At 40.2% G+C, this 22,061-nt stretch overlaps 1 protein-coding gene across 48 annotated transcripts in view; it reads right to left on the bottom strand.

The window, feature by feature from the left end:
* The window catches only part of rims2a (regulating synaptic membrane exocytosis 2a), a 126,479-nt gene that overhangs the window by 68,410 nt on the left and 36,008 nt on the right, over window positions 1–22,061 (bottom strand). For 2 of the 48 annotated variants that reach the window (XM_067509708.1, XM_067509707.1), the window contains exon 1: window positions 18,933–19,647. The exons of 43 other annotated variants lie outside the window; for them this stretch is intronic. In XM_067509708.1, coding sequence (XP_067365809.1) covers window positions 18,933–19,054 — 122 coding nt within the window. In that variant the 5' untranslated portion in view covers window positions 19,055–19,647. Of the gene's footprint in view, window positions 1–18,932; window positions 19,652–22,061 lie in introns of those variants that run through there. 3 more of the 48 variants (XM_067509704.1, XM_067509710.1, XM_067509724.1) reach the window with 3 other exon arrangements.

Genomic DNA, 22,061 nt, shown 5'->3' with positions numbered 1-22,061 from the left:
GAAAATATATGTAAGAAAAGCCATACATCCTGGTCTGACCTACTTGCATGTAGTATAGAAAACACACAGTTATGAGTTTAGGAATCCTATTTAATTATTGAATTGAATTTAGAAGCTTTCTCAGAATTTTAAAAGAGACTATATGCTATCTAATATTACTCTTTTGGTGCAGCCCATTTTTAATTTTGAAAGCATCTGATATGGGTGATTTAATCATAATTATGTGTGAGGAATTCTAAACAACAGGATTAAACAGTATATATATATAAAACAACATGACCTGCCTGAACATGACTTTCACATGTGCAAGCACCATTCACTGTATGCTAGGAGATGTAGACAGATTTTATTGTTGTGTCTGAGTTTTGTTTGAATTTATGAACCTCTGAGGAAGGTTTTGATTTAGTTAACTCACAATTTCATTAACTCTGGTCCAAATATGGTAACTGATTTCATACAGAACTTGCAAACCATGCTCGCAAAAGGATAACATTAACCACATCCTTCAGACCTTCCAAAATCAGGGTCCTGGTATTCATGGAATATCTTCTACAGTTAGATTAGTAATTATGCAAAGTATTTACCTAGGATGGATATTTCTTATGTATGGTTACAGTCTGGATCCCACCTCTGAAAAATTAACTGTCAATCATTTTATCATTGCCCAATTGCCAGGAAGAAAACCTGCAAGGAAGTGGATGAAAAGCCTCAAAGAGGCTAACTGTGCGTTAATGCATTTATTCTTTTGTTCAGAATCAATTATTCATAAACCACTTTTCTCCAACATTCTTCTCCCACTTTTCCTCTGAAATAATAATGACATTTTGGTGAGGAAAAAGCTCTGTGAAGCATCCCTTTAATTTTGTACATGACAACTTTCCATAAATTTCAAAGAGCTTCATAAATCACTGCTGCCAGCCTTGATCTGTGGCCAAGGTAGGGACTCCTCACGTATGATTGGCTGCCTCACTGAACCAGACAGAAGATGTGATCCCTGCCTACTGTATCACAGACCATTCAGTGTGGTCTGGACATAATGAATGAGCAGAACACAATATATCAAACACAACAATGCTGTTTGCTTTCTCTGTGTTAAGTTTCTAGGAGCACTAAAGTAGAATGCCAGTTCCAGAGAGTGTTAGAATGATGTACGATCAATGTATATAGTTCATGAACTATTGTACGTTTAAAATGTGAGCTGTTAAATATTGTCGGAAGCTGAGTAATGGTGTAAGACTAATGTTTATTCCAGCAAAATTTATTCATTACCGGAGAGAATATGTACATAAAACTCCCTAAATACCACACAAACACTCATGAAAATATAATTTGATGGTTTATTTGATAATAAATTATTTGCTTTATTTAACTCAATGGTTTTATTCAATATTAATCTTTGTTGTTCAAGACCAAAACAGAGCTAAAAGAAGAATGAACACTGGACTCAAAGCTAATGGTGCTCCATGTCTTCCAAATGACTGATCAAGAAACTTCTTCCTAACTTATCATGACAATTTAAAAATTAAAAATAAAATTAAAAATATATAGCTTATCGTAATTTATGAAATCACAAGTGTATTCCAGCTTTTTCTGCTACCATTGCTAGATTAAATGCTAGAGTTGCTAATAAATGTTCCTATCAAGGCCCCCGGCAATAGATTATCACCCAAAGAAAATGCCCCCACCCACTACGTAGAGTACCCTCATCCACAGCCCTGCAGGAATAATACCAACAAAGATGAAACACACAAGGACTTAAGTGGGCCTACACTTCTTAAGCACATCCTTATAATAACATAGACCTAGTGGAAAAAAAGGCAATTTTTAGGTCTGGGACGCAGCCAGCTCACATACAATTTCTTTTTTCTGCTTCACATCAAAACAAATGCTTCCTATCAGCCAAGTATCTACACACAGCACCATTCATGTTTAAGAAGCTGCTGGAGAAAAACATAAAGCTTGTAGCTTGCTTGCTTGCATTATTCATGACCTGCTTCTGACACTAACTGAGATGTGTTTCATTCACAAATTCAAAGTCAAGGAGTAGCAGAAATCTTATGCTGTAGTAGGATACAGGCATCGTGACTTGGGAAAAAATGTGGAACAGGGAAGAATAAGAATGGGATTAAGAAACATCACTTTATAATTATTATTTATTTCCTCAGTCATACCAGAGTGGTGTGAGCATGTCTGCATGTGTTTCATACGTGCTGCACTGGCTGCCTGAGAAATGCTTCACTTCAACCTCAGCCTGTCTACAGAGCTTCAGGCTAATGTCCCCTCTGGGATGTTGCCTTGAAATTGTGCACCCTGGCCACACACATATAACATGCACACACCAACAACAAACATTAACAAACTGCCCTTTGATGAGCTCTAACACATTTTGACACAGGTATCACATTTCCCCTGCTCCTGTTTAGCCTCGTGTGTCCTTCCTGTCCAAACTGAGAAATGTCTGTTGCAGCTAGCAAGCGAGCTAGCAACACACTGCATCAGCTTCTGTCTCGTGATGCTAACACTGTCAGCGCTAAACAAACCTTCAGTAAGTACAACAGAGCAGTGGCGCAGCACAAAATTTTGTACTGTGCATTATTTCCCCAGTGCTGCAGCTACTACTGTGATAACCTCTCTGCAGATACCTGTGAGCTCTCCACTGCTCAGTCATGATAGTGCTGCTGATCTTGGATTTGCATTCCATCCTCAGTGGAACTGATGCAAAAAAAAAAGGAGAAATAAAACACGAAATGGCAGGAGAGGGAATAATGTGCAATGTATATATGAATTGGAGGACATATACAAAACTAAAGCGTAGAAAATGCCAGTTAACTGCGTCCTGTAGATGAACATGCAGCATGCATGGTGCAATCTGCACTGCTTGTCAGGTTTGACCAGCAGCTAAATCACCTATGTAGAGAGACATATTCACTGACTGCATGGTGCAGTGTGGGAATACTAAGCCACCATTCTGTACATTGCTGCCCTCATTACTGCTGTTGTCGTATTCTGAGCTAACTATAGAAACCTTCTGCTTCGACAGTGTATGAACCGCAAGACCTCATTCAGTTACAAACAAGGACGTTGATGACAATAAGCTCCAATTCAATTCCAGGGGTTTGACAGTGGTCCCACGATATATCTGGCAGCAGTACATTTATATCTAACATGGGGATGAAAATTCGTGCACCAGTTACTCTGGTAGTGACGATGTCCTTTTCAATCTAATGGCTGTAATTTGTAAAATTTGAGTAAAGAAAAGGATTGTGTTTTGACAACCAAAGAAAAGGAGCATATCAAGAATGTCTGATATCTTCTTTGTTTGCTGGCAGCACAACCCTAAACGCCTCCAGTGCTACAGAGGTGATTCAAATATTATAATCATCATTTTAAAGTACACTGTCCTTATCAAAAGCAGTATAATGTATCAAATCCATGGCTCACAAAAATCATGGGATTACACTATGGTCTGAAAGATTAAAAAGTGCGACCCTAAAAGATTAGAAGTGACCTGGCATGTTCGCTATGATAAAACCTTTATATGCTGTTATTTTCCCCAACACAACACAAAACCAATTGGTGAAAATGTACCAAATGTACTGCAGTGCAATAAAAGTGGATCTGTCTGTAGTGAGGTTTTTGCCACTCTGTGTTCCTGCTCTGACCTACTGACGGGATCTGATCAGCTTGAGCCCAGTTCCCTGGCTGCAAATGGACTAGATTGTCTAACTGTGTCATTCTCTCAGTCTGTGTCTGTGTGCATGTGTGTGTGTGTCTAATATGAAAGGCCTGAGAGCAAGTAGAACCATCTTATGGTCATAAATCATTAATATTTGATGTGAGGTTATGATAAAATAAAAGGGGGTTATCACAAATCTATTTACATGGAGCATTTATAAACGCAAAGCTCAATTTACTGCACACTGAGAGCAACTTTTAAGCAGTTTTAATGTGCTATACAAAAAAACATCCAATGTTGTCCATAGGTTTGGAATAATTTTGTTTTCAGATACAATCCTGTTTTTTGCAAAGGTTAAATACATTTAAATACCTACAACTATTAAAATCATTTTTAACATAAGATAAAGGCTAGATTGCAAAGTGTTAAATCTTAATTAATGGAAGGATAAATTGGAGTGAATATATGATTATTCTCTCCTAAACATTCAGTCTGCCGCTCTTTGCTCTTCTCCTTACAGCTACTGTCGCGATAAAACATATAAGGTGGCATGCTTTAATAAAACAACAACAACAAAAACAACAAAAGCTTTCTTTTAAAGATTACTCCGGTTAGTGATTTAGACCACGTGGACCTTTGGCCCCACACCCACCCAAGAGCTTACACTGATGCTCCATTTAAAAACAAAGAAATGCAACAAGCACTAAGATCAATAATTGAAAGTCAATGAGGAAGCTTTCAGTGAGTGATGAACCCTTCACAGAGGTTGCCAGTTTCATGCGCTTAGATGCATGTATAGACACCTTGACTACATATGCACTCACACTCTCACCGCAATAACCCTCATCTAGCATTTTATAGATACTCTTTCAAGGTTTCAGATAAAAAAAAAAAATGCAGTGATAAGGCTACAGCTGTCTAATTCTGCTGTGACAATTATCCTTGAGTCAAGGAAAAGTACTGCACTGTTGTTTCAAATTAAATGTAGATGAGCAGAGAAATGGACTGCACTGCACAAATACACAACCTGCTGTAAATGCAGGCTGCCTTATATTCTGCTTTGTAATACTCTATATGTAAACTAGCAATTATCTGCAACATACATAACAGCTAAATACACATGTTCATGGTTATTATAAGGCTATAAAATAAACAATGTAATCACACTGTATTATCATACATTCTACATGCAAGCGGCTTTGAATAGTCTAAATTATGGGATAAAACCAGCCTTACTCAAAACTCGAAACTGTCAGATCCTGGGATGTAGGTCATTTCAAATCTCTGCCAAGTTGGTCCACGCAAACACATGGCCTTCTGTACACTACCTATCCACAAAACTGGTCCAGTCTGATCCGAGCTGCCTTGTAGGCTCACAGCCTGCAAAAGCAGAATCTTGTTATTTTTTCAGTGCTCTCTCTCTCTCTCTCTTTCTCTCTTTAGCAAAAAAAAAAACGTCCTTGTTTTATATCTAGATGGCTACGGACAATCCACACACAGCAGCCCTCTTCAGACACAGGCTAAGTCCGCTCTGCCTCCGCTGTTGCTGAAGAAGAAACATGTTAAATAAGAAGGCCAAAAGCAATCAAGGTGAAAATGCAATGCTGCCCCCATGGGGATTGTGCCACCTCTACTTTGCGAATAATGGAGAGAAGTCAAATGAGAACAAATGAGTGGTGCCATGCCGCAGAGCTCTCCTCTTAGAGGAAATCTGGCCCACTAATGACAATAACAGATCCTGGAATGGTCTCTATTGAAATAAGATAACCCAAAAGGAAGCACGAACAGAATGAAAACAAGTTCAAATGCCACATCTCAACTGAGAGCAATCAGAAACGAGGAGACGAGGGAGGGAAAAACGCCTGTAACAGTCCATTTGCTGATGCAATGTCTCTCTCCCTTCCAAGACTGACTTAGTCGGCCGCTGTGTAACTGGGATGTCTCTTGGACGGCCCCCCACCATACAGCTGGATGGCACAGTTTTTGACCCTGCTGCAAAGGCTTCTGGGGGCTGAAATCAAGCTGAGTTTCAGATTTATCACCATCATCATGTCATTACTTCGACTGCTGTAGGTCAGTCAGTATCTACAGACATACAACTGCCTAGGAAAGGATTACGTTCCTTGGTTTATTACAAGCTGATATCTATCACCGCTCGCATGCAGAGCAGGAGATCTCACCTAATCTCATTCAGCCAGGGTCTTATGATCCTTAAACTGAACAAATTACATGGTTTATGTATTTATTTTTATCCAGGTTTGATTTTCTGGCATGAAATCAAACAGAGATGAGAGCGGAAGAAAGTGATAAAAAAAAAACAGAGGGAGGACAATACAGGGAGGGATTTTTTACCTCATAATTTTTGTGCTTTATAAAATAAATCATGCTTTTATCAGAGCTGGTTCTTATTGATCTGGTTTGATAAGGCAGCTTGTTGCATGCGTGGGTGGACGCGTGTAATACAGCCTTCCTTCCTGTCTTGTTGTCTTCATTTCTCTGCCTCAAAACTTTGCACATCTGCCACCGTGTGTCTTCTTTTGAATTCCCTCCTTTTTCTACTTTCGTCTCAGCTTTACCATGCTGCAAGTTAGGCTGCAGATACACTATTTTGTGCTGTTTTTGATGCCAGTGATGATAGCTGACTCATGGGAATTTGGAACCAAGGAAGCCAAGTGGGAGGTGAGCTGTTGATCCAACAGTTCCCAGGACAAAGGCTGGAGGGAGGGGAAATGGTACAGGATCAGCAAGGTGTTTTCTCATCACACATTTAGGGATGTCCCAGTGTGCAGGGCTCTATGTAACTTTGAATGTGTATCTGACTCCACTTTACAAGGAGATGACTTTAGACTTCAGCACTGAAATGATAAACATGGAACTCTAAATGACATGGTTAAAGTACAAAGATTTCTAAAAAAAAAAAAAAAAAAAAAAAAAAATTGCTACTACAATTAGACTTCTCATAAATGTCAGCTTTTAACATTTATACGACAACAAAACATTTTCTCTAAACCCTCCTTAGGATTGCTTTTTTTTTTAAGGATATAGGATTAAAAGAGAATAGTCAACATGCATTGTGACAAGTCAAGCTAAAATCAGTATTATTCAACGCATTTCAAAAAGTAAAAAAGAGACATTTCTTTCTTCGCTGGAATAAAATCACCCATGGTGCTGAAGTGGCACTCACCCTCCAGTCCTCAAGTACACCCTGTCCTGCAAAGATTTGGTTCTGTATTTTCACTCCTGCACATCAGATCTACTTAAGAGCTCACACTCAATGTGAGCGTGACAATGTTCAGGTACATCTTCTTCTGCTGCTTTAAGAAGCATAGAAATGTAAGAGTAAAACTGGACTAGTAAGTCACAGTAAAGCAGGTACTTGAGGAACATGAATAACTAAAAACATGGCAGTTGTCTAAAAGTTGCCCTATCAAATCTAATATCCTGTATGTATGCAAATTGTAGTGTTTGATTATGGGAATTTTAACTAATAAAACTGTGTTGATTACAAGTTGATATTACATTTCTAAAGTTATTACCATACCAGTGACTTTACTTCATGCTGGTCGGGCATATCTGATATCGTTTATCTGATTAAAAACCCAAATCTAAATGTAGCTAAAATGCGTTCACATCAATGATGAAAATGTTTAAATGTACTGTATGTTCGAGATGCATATTTAAGCTTTACTCTACTTGATCTTATTTATGATTAGTGAAAACATTTATGATTTGTGTGGTTGATAAATTGGTGATCTACGGGTGAGCTTTAGTGTTTCAGGCATTTTTAAATCAGCTTCAGGTGTAGTACCACCACCCTCTGGACTGAAGTGGAGTCGACCTGATTTGCATATAGCCAGACAAAAGCAATAATCATTTCAGTTATATTTGTGAATATGTATATGCAGCTGAGCCAAACAACAATAAGCCCTTACAAAAAGGAGGCTGTGGAGGTAGAGCAGTCATCCACCAATTGTTGGCTCAAAGGTTTGAGTTGTGGCTCCTCCTATTGTGTCCTTGAGTAAGTCACTAAACTCCTGTAATCTGACATGAGTGTGTAAGTGTGTATGTTAATGGGGGAATGAGAAGCAGTGTTTTGGGTACAATTGTTAAGTAAAACACTATATACACATGACAACAGCCTGATGGCTGACAGTTGGGTTTTTTTAACAGTAGGAAATGTTTCACATGACGCAAGTGGCCAGAGAAGTTTACCAGCCCTACATCTCTCAGTTCTGCAGTGTCTGCAGATATGTGATTGTATTTACTAACTGGCTCAGAGTCCATCCTACTGTCTGTGAGCCAACCAACCAGTGCCTTGTGTGTTCATGCTATGTTTATACTCTGTATGGTTAATACATTTTCTGCACTGTGCTGCCTGTTAGGTCTCCTTTTTAAGAAGAGGCACCACTAGTCCTCTATGTAGGCCAGCTCCCAACAGAATATGCCATTAAGATTAGCTACAAGCCAGGACTGTTAGACTGCTGCTTGCTTCTTTCCTCCCTGCAGAGAAAACATATGGGAGCAGAGCACACAAATGCATACAAAACATCACAGCTGGAATTGAAAAAAGAATATTTAAGGAGTACAGAAATATAGTGTAATTATGCTCTCTGACTTCAACTTGAGTTGAACAGTTACACTATAATAAATTGAACTGTGCAAGCCAGGTGGGGGCATCCCGTGGAGGGCCTGTAAGTAATTAACATCCCAGCCGTGGTGGGTAATTAACATTTCTTACCATGTTTTTGAACCTATGAGACATTACATATGATTGGCAGTCATCTGTGACCAGACCATTCTGCAGCATCACCACATAAAAGATAAAGTCGTCTGGGCAACACTTTTAAAGAAACCACATAATGCCCTGTGTGATGACATCTGGCTAACAAAAATTGGCTTTTCCCATCTAAAAGAAGGATGTCTTCCATGTTTAGTTTTAACAGAAGACATTTTGAAATGTAATAGTGACTTGCTGAAGCGACAATCTTTCCTCAACTTCCACCAAAATGCTTTTATTAATAACTTACAACGGGACAATGGATCCAAATCTTGGTCTTTGGTTTGGTTTGAATTGCAGCTTTGCACTCTGCAAACTCCATCTGTTTCATTCCAAATGTTTAATTGTTGAAACCTACCTTTATTGTAATTTTTATTGCAATATTAATATGATCCTGCTGTGCAAAAACACATAAAAGTAAAGGACAATAAACTATGGCGTCTTTTCACAGTTTACAAAGCAACAAAAACTTTCCAGTTGAACACGAAGAGACTGCCTGCTCTTCTGTTGGTCATTTTCACACAAAAGGCTGTGTGTACAGACCACATTGAGATATTGAGATGTTCGTAAACCTGCAAGTTTCTATTGTGATCAAGCACAGGGTTGTATTTCTGCACCGGTAAAAATGTCTTAAAAACTATATAGGCTTCCCATTTTATTCTTTCTCAGGGAAAAAAAAAATTGCAGAAAGACACACACACCCGTACGTGCACACACTCTCCGCCCATGCATTTTTTTCTAGATTCTGCTTAGTATGCATTTTTCATTCCAGTGAGCAAGCTGCATTCAAAATCAAAGGCAATGACGCTGTGTGGCTGTCTGGCTACGCAGAATGTGAGGAGGTAATGAAAAAAGCTAAGGGGTGAGTCAGAGGATGCTTTAATAATCCTTGCTGCCCAAAATAACATCTCTGAGACCGGACGAACCAGCGACATTCTTGGGAAACCAGCAGTGGTTTAGGCTGTTCTGGATTCTTAGTCAGTCCATTATTAACAATAGATAAAACTGCAGCGGCAAGATACAGCACGGCAGACAGCCAAGCCCTCCCTATACCAAAAAATACAGTGAGACTTAGGAGGGCAAAGTGGTGTGTGCACAGTGGGACAGACAAGCTGCAGGAATAGGATCCAGTCAGGGAGGGGGGAGGGGGGGGCAGGTATAAGTCCTACTCAAAGGTAGACAACATTTTTTTGGTTAATTTCAAATCATTGCTGACACATTGTGATAGGGTCCAGACTAAACAGTTCTCTGTGCTGGGTTCAAGGCTGGGCTTCTGTTGATCCATACAAAATTTTTCCGTGCTTGTCCCTGTACCAGTCTGCCTTATGTAAACAAATGGGGGAGAAAACGAACCCGTCATATTGTTTTACCTATGCCAGTCTAATGTTTCTAATATTCTACCTAATCCTGTTCATATTCCCTCATTTTTTTAGAGAGACTATCTACTGAATGTGCAAAAAATATAACTACTAGTGTCACATTTAAATAAAAGTACAAGTCACAATAAAAGTTAGGAGCCCTGTTTCAGGCATGTGGGGTTCGAAGAAACACCACCATATTATCTAATTAACAATGGAGCTTTCCTGTGTACAGTAGGTGGCAGAGGACATTTGAGACTCAGGGAGCCAGACATCGCTCTGCACTGCCAGCTTGGCTCAGCTTTTATCAGCTTAGTATACTAACAATACACATTTATTTCGGCTAACATTTTAGTGTAATATGTTCTAAGTTAGGATAACAATGTTAGTATTAATATTGATGTGCCGATAAACTGGGGCTAGATATCAACACTGATCTGTATACAGTAAGAATAGATTAAGTAATTTGGTTCGATTTTATTATATTTGATTAAATTCATGTATTTTCATTTAAATCTGATAAATACAAATGTTGCATAAAGTTCTTGGGAACTTATTTGTTTTCTACATTTAACAAGTGAGCTGCACCGTTGCTTCCTTGAAAATAAAATAGTTCAAACTTGATATTATACACTAATTTGTAAACACATTTCACAGTCATAAACAGGAGACTAAATCTGAAGCAGGGACAAAAAGTAGAATCCAAACATTGTTCACACACAGCTTCACACCTTGTGAGCCGAAGTAATGTCATTTCAGAAATTTAAATCAGTGTGCAGTCATTTTTTGCAGTCTGTCTCTCTCTCATGGACACAACATCTAGATTCACTACTACTACATACATCCTACTACTACATCCTCAGTCATGAAAGGCCTGTGAATTGTAAGCGAGTCTATATTGACTGTGCCTATAGATCAGTGCTTCTAAATCTTGGTCCTCAGGGACCCCTGCCCTGCATGTTTTCCAACAGTCTTTCCAAGCCATGGGGCTTAAACACACATGATATCATAAATATCACATGAGCACCGGCATTTAGAATTGCACCCTCTGATATATTTACCTTTTTCCTTGGCATTTCATCTAACTGCTGACGTTGGACCCACTGCTCACATCTACAAATAGAAGCTGCTTTGGCCATTGCCACAACCTACTTCACACAAGAAATAACCTGAAAAAACCTGAAACAAATATAAATGCATGACTTGAACCTAAAAGAATATTCAGAGGATAAACTGAGCATTAGGAAGTAGCTCTAATAGGAAAGTCACATTCCAGTTGCTGTAGAGACTTTGTAGAAAGATGAATAAAAACTTCATAGAGTCAAATTATATTTGGATTGTTAACATATTTCAACAAATGAAATCTGAGTTTGACAGCTAAAAGCTTGACTACTTTAAAATTCAGCACCAAATTATACACAATATTTATAGGTTTGTATGTACACAAAATCCAGGGCGGCAGCTTAGTGGGTAGAGTGGTCGCATACGGATCATGGGGTCAGAGGTTCACGCCCCGCTCTCTATGACCTCATGTCGAGGTGTCCCTGAGCAAGACACCGAACCCCCAACAGCCCATCCTGATCCCCAGCCATACAGTGCCGGCCCCAAGCCCAGTAGAAATTGGGGAGGGCATCCGGCGTAAAAACTGTGCCAAATCAACATGTGGACAAATGATCCTCTGTGGCGACACTGAACTCATAGGATAAGCCACAAGGACAAAACTAAATATGCAGGAAACCCAGTAGTGCTAAGAAGCAGGGCTAAATGCTACATGTTTTAGCCTGGACAAACCATAAAATATACTGCACATAGAGTAGCTGTGACAAGTGTAAGCACTTCCGTCTTTTCCTACTAAATGTGGAAACAATAGGTTTTAGCTAAACATATGGGAGCCCAATTGACTGCAGCATTTCCAATTAAATGTGCCATAGCAGTTTACACTGCATGTGCCTCTGGCAAGCCAGTACAGGTCGTGTTTACCAGCAGCTATTTTCAAACACATGATTTATAAATGAACCATAATATTAACACAAATGATTGTGGTGTGGTGGCAGCACCGAACAGCTATTGCACGTAGTTTCAAGACTAGAAAAATCGTTTTTAAAGTGCACAATTTGCACTTTTTGTAATTAAACAAAAAATCTAAAGCTTTTGTCCAGTTTTTGTACTTTGATTTCCACTGGAGCAATTACAATTACTTGATCCCATTTTCTCAGTGCTGTTTAGAAACTAGTTAACAACTAGCAGCATTCTGATATATTTCCCCATCCATTTCATTCTGAAAATGAATTGTTAAACTGTTGTCCCCGACTCCCACTCCACCCTCATCTTCTCCATCGCCAGTTTGGTTGTCTTTCACCAAGTCACTCTTAAGTTGAAAACAAACAGATCTGCTGCTAGATCCATCTGAAACCCTTTGTTTCAGAGATGTCACTACACACACACACACACACACTCAGATCAAAGTACGATTAAAAGGGTTGAAAAGTTTGGGAGCGCTATCAAGGAAACTGATGCAGCCAATAAAAGTGAATACACCCCATTCACTTAACACGCATTCTTGTGAATGACAAGTTGGCTCATTAGATATTTTACCTAATACTCAGTGACCATTTTAATGTTTAGCTGATTAGTGCTACATTGCTGAAAAATCCAGAACAATACAATCAAACAAAAAATTCCAGGATTTGTCAGTAAAATAAAAATAAAGTAAAATAAAAAAACGCAAGCTTTGTGACAATGTTGGCTTTTCTCTTTGTCTAACAGCCACTTGCTGTCTCCCAGCATGCTTAGCAGAAAGAACTTTTCTCCTGCATTTAGTCATTCAGTGGCACTGAAAAGCCAATGTCCAAATCAATGAACCATTGGTCAGACTTTTGCAGAGCGAGCCCTAGACCAAAGGGGTGTCTGAGTTTTATAGGACAGCATTTGTCACATATGTCCACAGCCAGGGAATAGTCCAGGAGGGGCCTTGGTCTAAATAAACATTCAACGGCAGGTAATTCTACCAAAAAATAGGGAGATGATGAGCCTAAGCTTATTTCAGTTTTTTTTTTTTTACTCAGCTCATACACACAACATTGTACATGCACATAGGACATTTAAATTATTTTCCATACAGACATAGATAGGGCCCTAGATACGGCCCTAGATACAGCAGTATCTAGGGCCCTAGTTTACATTTTAAAATGCAGCTATATTTCTACAAAAGGGAGCTGAAGTGTAGTGAACCAATGAGAGGACTGTGAATGGGCTTATAACGGGATCAAGAGAGACATATGAATAAATACACGGAAGCCTGGCTGGTGAAGAGGGAAAAATCTTCAAAGTCAGCTTTTTTTCCTCTTCCTAGCCACCCCTGGAGATCAGATCAGCTACTATCCTAAAACCTAATGAACTAGTAAACACTGGGAATTAAATGAATATTACATGGGGTTTCATTAATGTCAGCCAGCAGACTCCAAAAATAATGAAGGCAAGAAGCGGACGCAGGAGGAGACAGTTACTGGAGCTTCTTCTTCTCTATTTCCTCAGCATCTGCCGGGCAGAGAAAAAGGCTTTTGATCACTCCTCGGCTGGGTTCTCCTCTTTGCTGTGTGGCACGAGAAGACGCTGAGCACCACCAGGGCTGGCTCATTTGCAACACAAATGAACTGAGCTAATTGTACACGAGTGGGGAGACAGGGGAGCTGCACACACGGTGCAATGTTTGCAAAATATGGAAATAATTATCTCATTGAGCTTATGAAATACCATCAGTGTTGCAAAAGAGGATTTGAGCATGGGCTGGGGATGAGACGAGGGATGATAGCAATGGGCTGGTTAGACGCAGATGTTAAGATTAAGCTTTTTCATTATTGCTTTATCACACAGCTTCTTCAAGTGTATTTTTGGTAATTGAATAAATTGGAGCATGAAATAGATTTGGATTTGGGGCCCAGCAATGGGATTACATGTAAAGCAGTCTCTTTCCCATTCATGAAACAATGCAGAATGTGCTATCAGGTCAATTGTGCATTCGTTATGTGGATTGGAAATAGTAATAGGACAATCACTAAATTACTAAAACTGATTCCTCAAGTATGATAATTGTACATATTGACTCTAAAATAGTCTTAAACAATTGTATTTAAAATGCATTTCATACAAATAAAGTTGATTACTCAGTGCAGATTCATACGGTGGCAGTAGTTTGACATGTTTGCTCAATTGTCATGTGGCTTCCAATGCACTGATAGGGCTAGAGATTTAGCTAAGACAATTTACTTTCAAAGGTCTGACCTTTTGAGTCTCTAATCAATAAATCAAATGCAAAACAAGAATGATGATGCTTTGATTTACCTTTAGAAGTTGATAGTCTGGCTTTCAATTAACAACCCCACTGACATTTAAGACCAAAGGAGGATTTGTGGAATAACACAGGTAAATACACTCCATCCAAGATCCCACCAAAGATAGTATATAACTGCAAAGCCATTGAAATTAACCCCTCTACAAACTGATAAATGATTACTGACACCGACAAATAGCATCACACATCAAGGCAGATGGTTGAAAGCAAAGCACTATCTGTGCACTGTATGCAGTTTTTCTTGTCTCTTTTGGCTATTTAAAAGCAAAATGACATCAGACATCTGTAGGGGAGCAGAAAAAAATAGGCTTTTTACGAGGACTAAAAGAGCGCCTGGGACTACACTTCAAACACATGATTATACAAGTGCAGCCACATGCACTCTTGCACAAAGAATCACAAGGACACCCAAACAAGAGGATCTCACATTTAAGCCACTCACCAGATATCAGTGAGAGGGGAAAGAAGGAGTTAAAGAACTAGGGCTAGAGTTTTAAGTGGCCTCAAATGCAGAAGAGAAATGTGGTTTTACTAGGAGGACATTATGCCTACTGTAACTCAACCATTAATGACATGTTGAGGTTAAGGGTCATACACAGACACACAGACAGCGAACCACACACACACAAACACGTACACACACACACACACACACACACACACACACAAATGCATGCACACACGTGCTTATTCAGCCTTTGAGGGAATCAGTTTCGGTCCATGAGCATGAAAAGAGCCCAGATGTCAATGCTCTGCACAGGCTGGCATTTCTGTTGAAAAGTATGCCCCCCTTTCTTTTGTTGCTCCAACCCTTTATGTACCTTCCTCCTCGTGTTTCACTGCAGAGAAAAGCCTGGGTGGTCGAACCTATAGCAATGTACATCTTACTGCGTGACGTGCTGTGGGATGGGTGTGTGGCAAACTGTAACCAAACATTAACAAAGGCAATTCAACTTTCCTCTCCGGACAGCAGTGTTAGCATCAGTGGCAGCAAGCCTGGGGCTGGGGACACTAGCCTGATGCTTATCGGTCTACACAGTACACCACTAGCTACCAGTACTCTCTATGTGAGTCTCATTCTCCTTCTCTCACTCTATCTGATGCTGGGATATGATTTGGTGAAAGCAGAGAGGAGCAGATAGGAGATGAGTATATCGATTCTGCATCTACCGCTGTCTCTCTCACAGTATTCGCCCCCTTTTCCTCTGCACTATCACTTCAACTCTCTCCACTTTATTCCTCTCTCTCCATCCATATCTTTTTTCTCCAGCGTGCAATCATAATAACCCCTCTCTTAGACACCCAGGCAATAAACCAGGGCCTCCCTTCTTCCTGTGCACATCTCCCTTGGCGAGGACAAAACCAATAAAGGGCCAGCTTAATTACAGCTGCTGAGTGCCGCAAACACCCGTGTACAGCACTATGGGGCTCGGGGTGGGCTGAGAGTGGGCGAGGTGTGACGGGATGTTGGGGGGTTGGAAAAAACTACTGCCGATACAATGGTGCCTCAGTTTGACTCCTACAACTAAACCCTCAAGATGCTATTTTATAGTATTCACAGAGCTGAACAAAGAGGGGATGGCAGCCTTGAGGCTGGTTGGGAAAATGTGGGTAGGGAGAAAGAAAGTGTCTTAACAGCTGTTGTTGAGAAGCCCTTCAGCAAGCTATGTAACTCCCAGTAGTTCGGGTGGAGCAGCTAAGTCAGCTTAATTTTGTACCTGCAAGATGTTAATGTATAGCTATGGCAATGTAAAGGTGTTGCAAAAAAACAAAATACACAATCAACTTAATCTGGACAAAGCAGAGCAAAAACAGATTAAAGGAAATGCAAATCAAAGCAAGTGTCCAGAACTGTGAAAAGCCCATGGGGGGGACGACTGTTACTGTAATCTATGTCCTTGTCATTGTTTCAGGGTCTGCAGTCTCCATCCTCCTTGCCATCCTTCTTACTCCTACCTCTTTCCCCTTATTTTTCTCTTCTCCTTTCCCCCAGTTCTGTCATACAAACAAGAATCTAGGGCTCAAAGGCTTCAGATTCCCACAAGCTGCAGTCTGCCATGTCTGCCTCATCTCCAGCTCTGTCACCATGGTGACTGATGCCTGGGTGTTCCTGGCTCCTCCTTGTACTTTCTGTCTTCCTCTCTGCTTTCTTTACTCGCTTCGTAGCTCTACTGAACTCTTCTCACACCTACATCTCACCTCACATCTACAATGCATGTTATTAACATCTTCCGACACACAACTGCAACAGAAGTTATTACGTACTCCATGCCTTTTGATTAGGAATAATCATGTTGAATGTGTTATTTTGAAATAAATTTTCTATTCTGGTGCAATGGCAGAAACAAAAAAGTGTAGGCAAACACTGGTTAATTTCATCTTTTCTCTTTCTTATATACTTTTACTTATACTTGTCTTAGATCACATGTGGTGTGAAATCTGCCGAACCTAAGCCAAAACAGAAGAGGCTCTGCTCTGTAGGAAATTGTAAAAGGATACCCACTAGACTAGATTATAAATATTAGGTATATTAATATTATATCAGCCTAGGCATTGTCTAGGTCTGATGCAGGCAAACTTGCTGCCACAGTATGTCTTGCTAAAAAGCAACTTAAAATCCAGCTTCCAATCCTGGGTGAGCATGATTTTAGAGGGACCAAATAATCTAACATGCTTGTCTTTGGACTGTGGGAGGAAACAGTGGTGGCTGGAGAAAACCCAAGCAAGCACAGGGAGAACATGCTTAGTCCACACAGAAAGACCACAGCTGGCCACTGGATTTGAAGCAAAGACCTTCTAGCTGTGAGGCGGCAGTGCAAACCACTCTCCCACCGTGCCACGTACTGCACATTACCACACATATATGGGCTATAAAATACTAAAGTGTCCAGCTGCAAATACTATATTTTGTCAATGCAGGGGGACCACATATGAGACTGTGGGCTAATGTAAACAGCTGTGGGTATGAAAATGTATCATGCACAAAAGACTTACTTGGAAAAGCCTATAATGTGTATACCACAAACTCAATAACAGCCCTTCTACGGCCCAATACAGCAGCCCAACAACAGACACACTTTGGTCGCAAGCAATTCGGGGAAACAAGCACAAAGAGCTGCTGCAGCAGGGTGTGTGTGTGTCTGTGTGTGTGTGTGTCTGTGTGTGTTAGAGGATTAGAGTAGGGCTATATAGTTGCAGTTTAAATGTAGTGACCACTCAATTCAAAACCAATTCAAAATTCAGGCCTTCTAAGAACAGAGCCCCACACCCCATTAGGACCTCTGCTGACGCACACATGCATAATACATAGGAGCTGGATCTAAAAGCATACGGCCCATTAGCAGGACTAGAGAGAAAAAGAGAGAGAGAGAGTCTAATACACAAACAGCTCTGAATGAACGGACAGTCAGGATGGCTAGCCACTGACAATAACACTACTGGTTTGCAGAGTTGTGTTGTAAAACTGTGAGATACATGATGCTACTTTGCAGACGCAAAATCTGGTGGACAGTGCTGGCAGCAACAATAATTAAACAGATGACACTCACATAAAAACTTTCTTCTGTTTAGCGCCACAAAATAGCCAACTGCAAATAGAGTCAATATCACACGCACAGCCAGCAACCATTCAAGGATTGTTTCTACTGACTGATTTGGCTGATAAAATAAAAGACAGTAATGGAAAATAAGATCAGTTCAATCGGTCAGATGTGATGAATCCTGTTTCAGTTTCCAGGCCCGATCCCCCTGCTCAGTCCTCCTGGAGGCTGAATGTTCTGCCCATGTAATGTGAGGTGGCAGAGAGCCTAGTAATGCTGTAAATTATTTCTGATGGTAGGGTGAGGGACAAGAGGGACTTGCAGTCCCAGGAGACAGGCATTGCATGGTGAGGACATATAGGGCCTGCATCTATATCGAGAAAGAAAAGAGGCCTGCTTGCTCTCTTAGCCCTATGGCTGCATAAATTTCTGCAGCCAGCTATGCCTGACCTGATGACCAGAGACTTCTTTGTGGGGAAATGGAGTATTTAACAGACCAACCTTAATATGCACCTGTGAGATCTACGTTCTTTGACACACCACACAAACACTTCTTGCATGTTGTAGTATCATTCTGTTCTATGGCCACATACTATAATTGATTTTGTGTCAATATGTATATAATAGGCACATGTTTATCAATTAATTTATATGTATACTTTCACTTGCACCAAAAAATACTAATATGTGTTTGGGTAGATGAGTAAGGGACTTCAATATGTATGTAAGTATGTTGGGGGTGATTTCTCGCTCATCCCAACCTCTGGGCTTTTTTAGAAATGTACACTTATCATCTTCACCCCCCATGTTCTCCTCTCAAGCACAACAGCAGCAGTGGCTGAGGCAGTAGAGCACACATGCTGCAGCAGCGGTCCGCTGGGGCGCACGCGCACACAGGAACGGCTACGCGCAAAGCACAGTCACACCTCGGCATGGTCACAGTCTAGCTGCATGGTACAGTTTTGCTACCCGCCTCAAAACATTCAAACGGGGACCATGCGCGGGCACGAAAACAGCCAACCGCGGTAGCATCACTATTCGACACCCATCATCCAGCCACGAAATATCTGCAGCAGCAACAGTCCTAGGCTGTACCGTAGGCTGTTATTACGCAGGCTGGTCGCCGATCGATAAACGCAATAACCCCCACCTCCCCAATACTCGCTTGACATACCAACGGGGAAGTCCTTCCCCATAAATCAGGCCATTTCTTTACAAAGGAATCACTCACCCGATGTTGCTCAACGCCTGCTCGAACAGCTCCGTCTGTAAGATGTTCTGAGGCGCCGAGAAAGCCCCGTTGAAATGTGATAAAACCGAGCTACAGAACTGACGCAATGTCTCAAACTGCATTTTTCTCCTCGGTTTCCTTTTATCCTCAGTAAATCATCGTTTTTCCTTTTACAAACAATACATCCCAAAGCCTGCGCTCTCCCCGGACGCCCCCCCCCCTCCACACATACACTGTAGCTCCTCAGTATTTGGGTATTATTATCTCCTGGGGCGCATTAAATGCAAAAAAGGCGCCGATCAAGTTCCATATTTCTCCTGCCGCTCCTGGTAAAAAATGTTCTCAAATGAGACGCATTTCGGGCGGGATCCTTCAGTCATAATGCTTAGGACTTGGAGCGAGGGAAGGGAGGTAGTGCCGGTGCCGGCAACGAACCTTTTCTAAATCTTGCTGTAGCAGATACCTCTTCTCGGTGAGAACGAAGAGGCGAAGGAGCGCCCGGAGAGAAGAAGCGGAGAATCATCCTACACGGCAGCCAGCAGCAACAGCATCCCTTACCGGCGCGTCAGCTGCTGCCTCAAATTCAACTCATATTTCCTGTCGCCTATAAAGAACACACACACACACACACACACACTCATACACACTATGCTATCGTGCGCACTTCTTTGCCATATCTCTCTATCCTGTATCATGCACTCTTTGGGGCGCGCAAAGCAGCACGATTCAATACAGTGGAAAGAGCCATTGCTGTCGTCAGGGTTTTTCTTTGCGTCCCACATTTTACTTCACAGCATCATCTCCTCATTAAGGAAGACAGTCTAAATACATCTAAAAGAGACTGTGTGTGTGTGTGTGTGTGAGAGAGAGAGAGAGAGAGGAAAGGGCATAAATGCGAGGGATTTTTTTCTTTTTCAGTTGAATTCTTTCATGTAACCGTAATCAACTAAACATAATTTAGTGAGCTTCAAAGGCTTCTCAACGTTTCTGATACCAGCAATTTATGTTAAACACATTTGCAAGACAATCAGTACTTTTTGTGGAACCACATAAAACATTAAGCTATTATGATCTTTTGAGGTATCTGTTCTTCTATTTGCTTCCATAGTAAGACAATGAACTGAGCAGGAAGACCTGTGTTGAACATATTTAATATTTAATTGCTCAGATAAAGTATAAGAAATCTAGATAACAGTTTGTGAATATAGCAGCCATAGCCTTGATGTAAAATTCTACATATAGAGTGCTCGATAGAATGACCATTAGATTGTAATGTGATCAATGTGATGATCAATCTATGTCAAGACATTATGATCAGTTCCCACTTTGCAGGTTAGTATCATCTCTCAAGTTAAATGTATAGTCATGGTGAAGCACAATGTAAAGCTTAATAAAAACCCAACATCAATTGGACTCTTTTTAGCTATATGTGTGTATATATATATATATATATATATATATATATATATATATATATATATATATATATATATATATATATATATATATATATATATATATATATATATATATATATATATATATATATATATATATTTTACCACAAACACAGTTACTAAAATAACTGTCAGTGACTTTGTTTTATTCAAGCCATGACAGTGTGACAGAGAACCGCTGTGCACAACAAATGAGCCCTGAACCTGAATCAATTAAGTGGAATTCAATCACATTAATTTTTTTGTGGACTTGTGCTGGGATCTTTGGAGGCAATGAGATACTGAAATTGACTTTATGACTGTGTGCCCAATGCCACTATAGAGGAAATGAATTTATATAAAGTCATATTACTAATCATATTACAAACCGTTTATACTGAAAAAAAAAGAGGAAAAACTGTACTGTGCATTGGGTTATTCCCTAAATTGTCACTTTGAGCATCCCTTAGATTATCAAGATGTAATTCCTGCCTTAGCTGTGACCTGTTTACTGTACCTATATACAAACGCTTTTTAACAAGGCAATGAATGGCCTGATTTAAAAATCAGATATGTTCTCTGACCACAAGCAATAGGAATGATGACCAAACTTATTAAAAAAAGTGGAAAAACAAATAATTAATAGCTCACAGAACAAGATCTGTTTGGATAGATAGTTTAGCCTAAACAATGATAACCCAACAGTGGGCTGGGCTAGACGGGCTATTGCAAGCTGACTGTATACCTCTCCTCTTTCAACATTTTAGGCAGATTGAATGTTTCTCCTGCCAGACTGAATGTATTGAAAAATGCAGAATATCAAGAAATAACACCAGTGAGCACATTCCAGTCCCAGCGTAATCATCAGCCTCACCCAACACTGCAGCTGTCCCATCATATCTGTGTGTTCATTCAAAGGACACTTCTGAGACCAAGATAAATTAGAAGCCTTCCCAAGTTATTTCTCCTTATAAATAGACTGTCATCATTTCCCCTCCTTTCTTCAGCAAAACACATGCAGGAGTTAATTTAAACATTCTTTAAGATTAATGAAAGTGAGCTTTGTTGCTTATGCAGTGGGAGTTCTATTTATGGACTCTCTGCTATCCATCATCAGCATTATCCCATGAATTTTCAGATAGTCAGGTTCCTGTTGTGTCACTGTAAATGTAGCCAATGCCAAAGTGAGAATTACTCCCTGCTACCATCTCCTCCTCTCTAGCCATGCAATCAATTAATACACAGTGGCAAGGGCATGGACTGGAACAGGAACTGACTGGCTGACTGGACGCTTGGAGCAGCCTCATCTATAGTCTGATCTATAGTCCGTCTGATGATCCATTCAAAAAAGGAAGTCATTTGAGAAGAAGATGGATATTGTACTCTAGTTGCACGTAGACACAAAATATACCTGTCTTGCATTATTCCTATCTTTGAGTTGAAATCTTTGAGATTTTTTGCAAATATAAAAATATCCGGGAATTGAAACAATTCTCCTGTAGCTGTGTGTCTGCCACAGTTGCAGAATAGCTTCATTGCATGGTATTAGTACTTACACACATGCACTAAATGCTGGTTAGTGTGCAGGTACGGTGTTTATGTCCATCAAAACATCCATTTAGAGCAAAGTCAGGGGATTAAACCAAACATAGTTTTTTGAGGCTGAGGGTGTGGGATGATACACAGAACTAAC

The sequence above is a fragment of the Channa argus genome, chromosome 7 (assembly GCF_033026475.1).
Source record: "Channa argus isolate prfri chromosome 7, Channa argus male v1.0, whole genome shotgun sequence".
Taxonomy (NCBI): Eukaryota; Metazoa; Chordata; class Actinopteri; order Anabantiformes; family Channidae; genus Channa; species Channa argus.
This window is presented reverse-complemented; position numbering and strand designations above follow the sequence as displayed.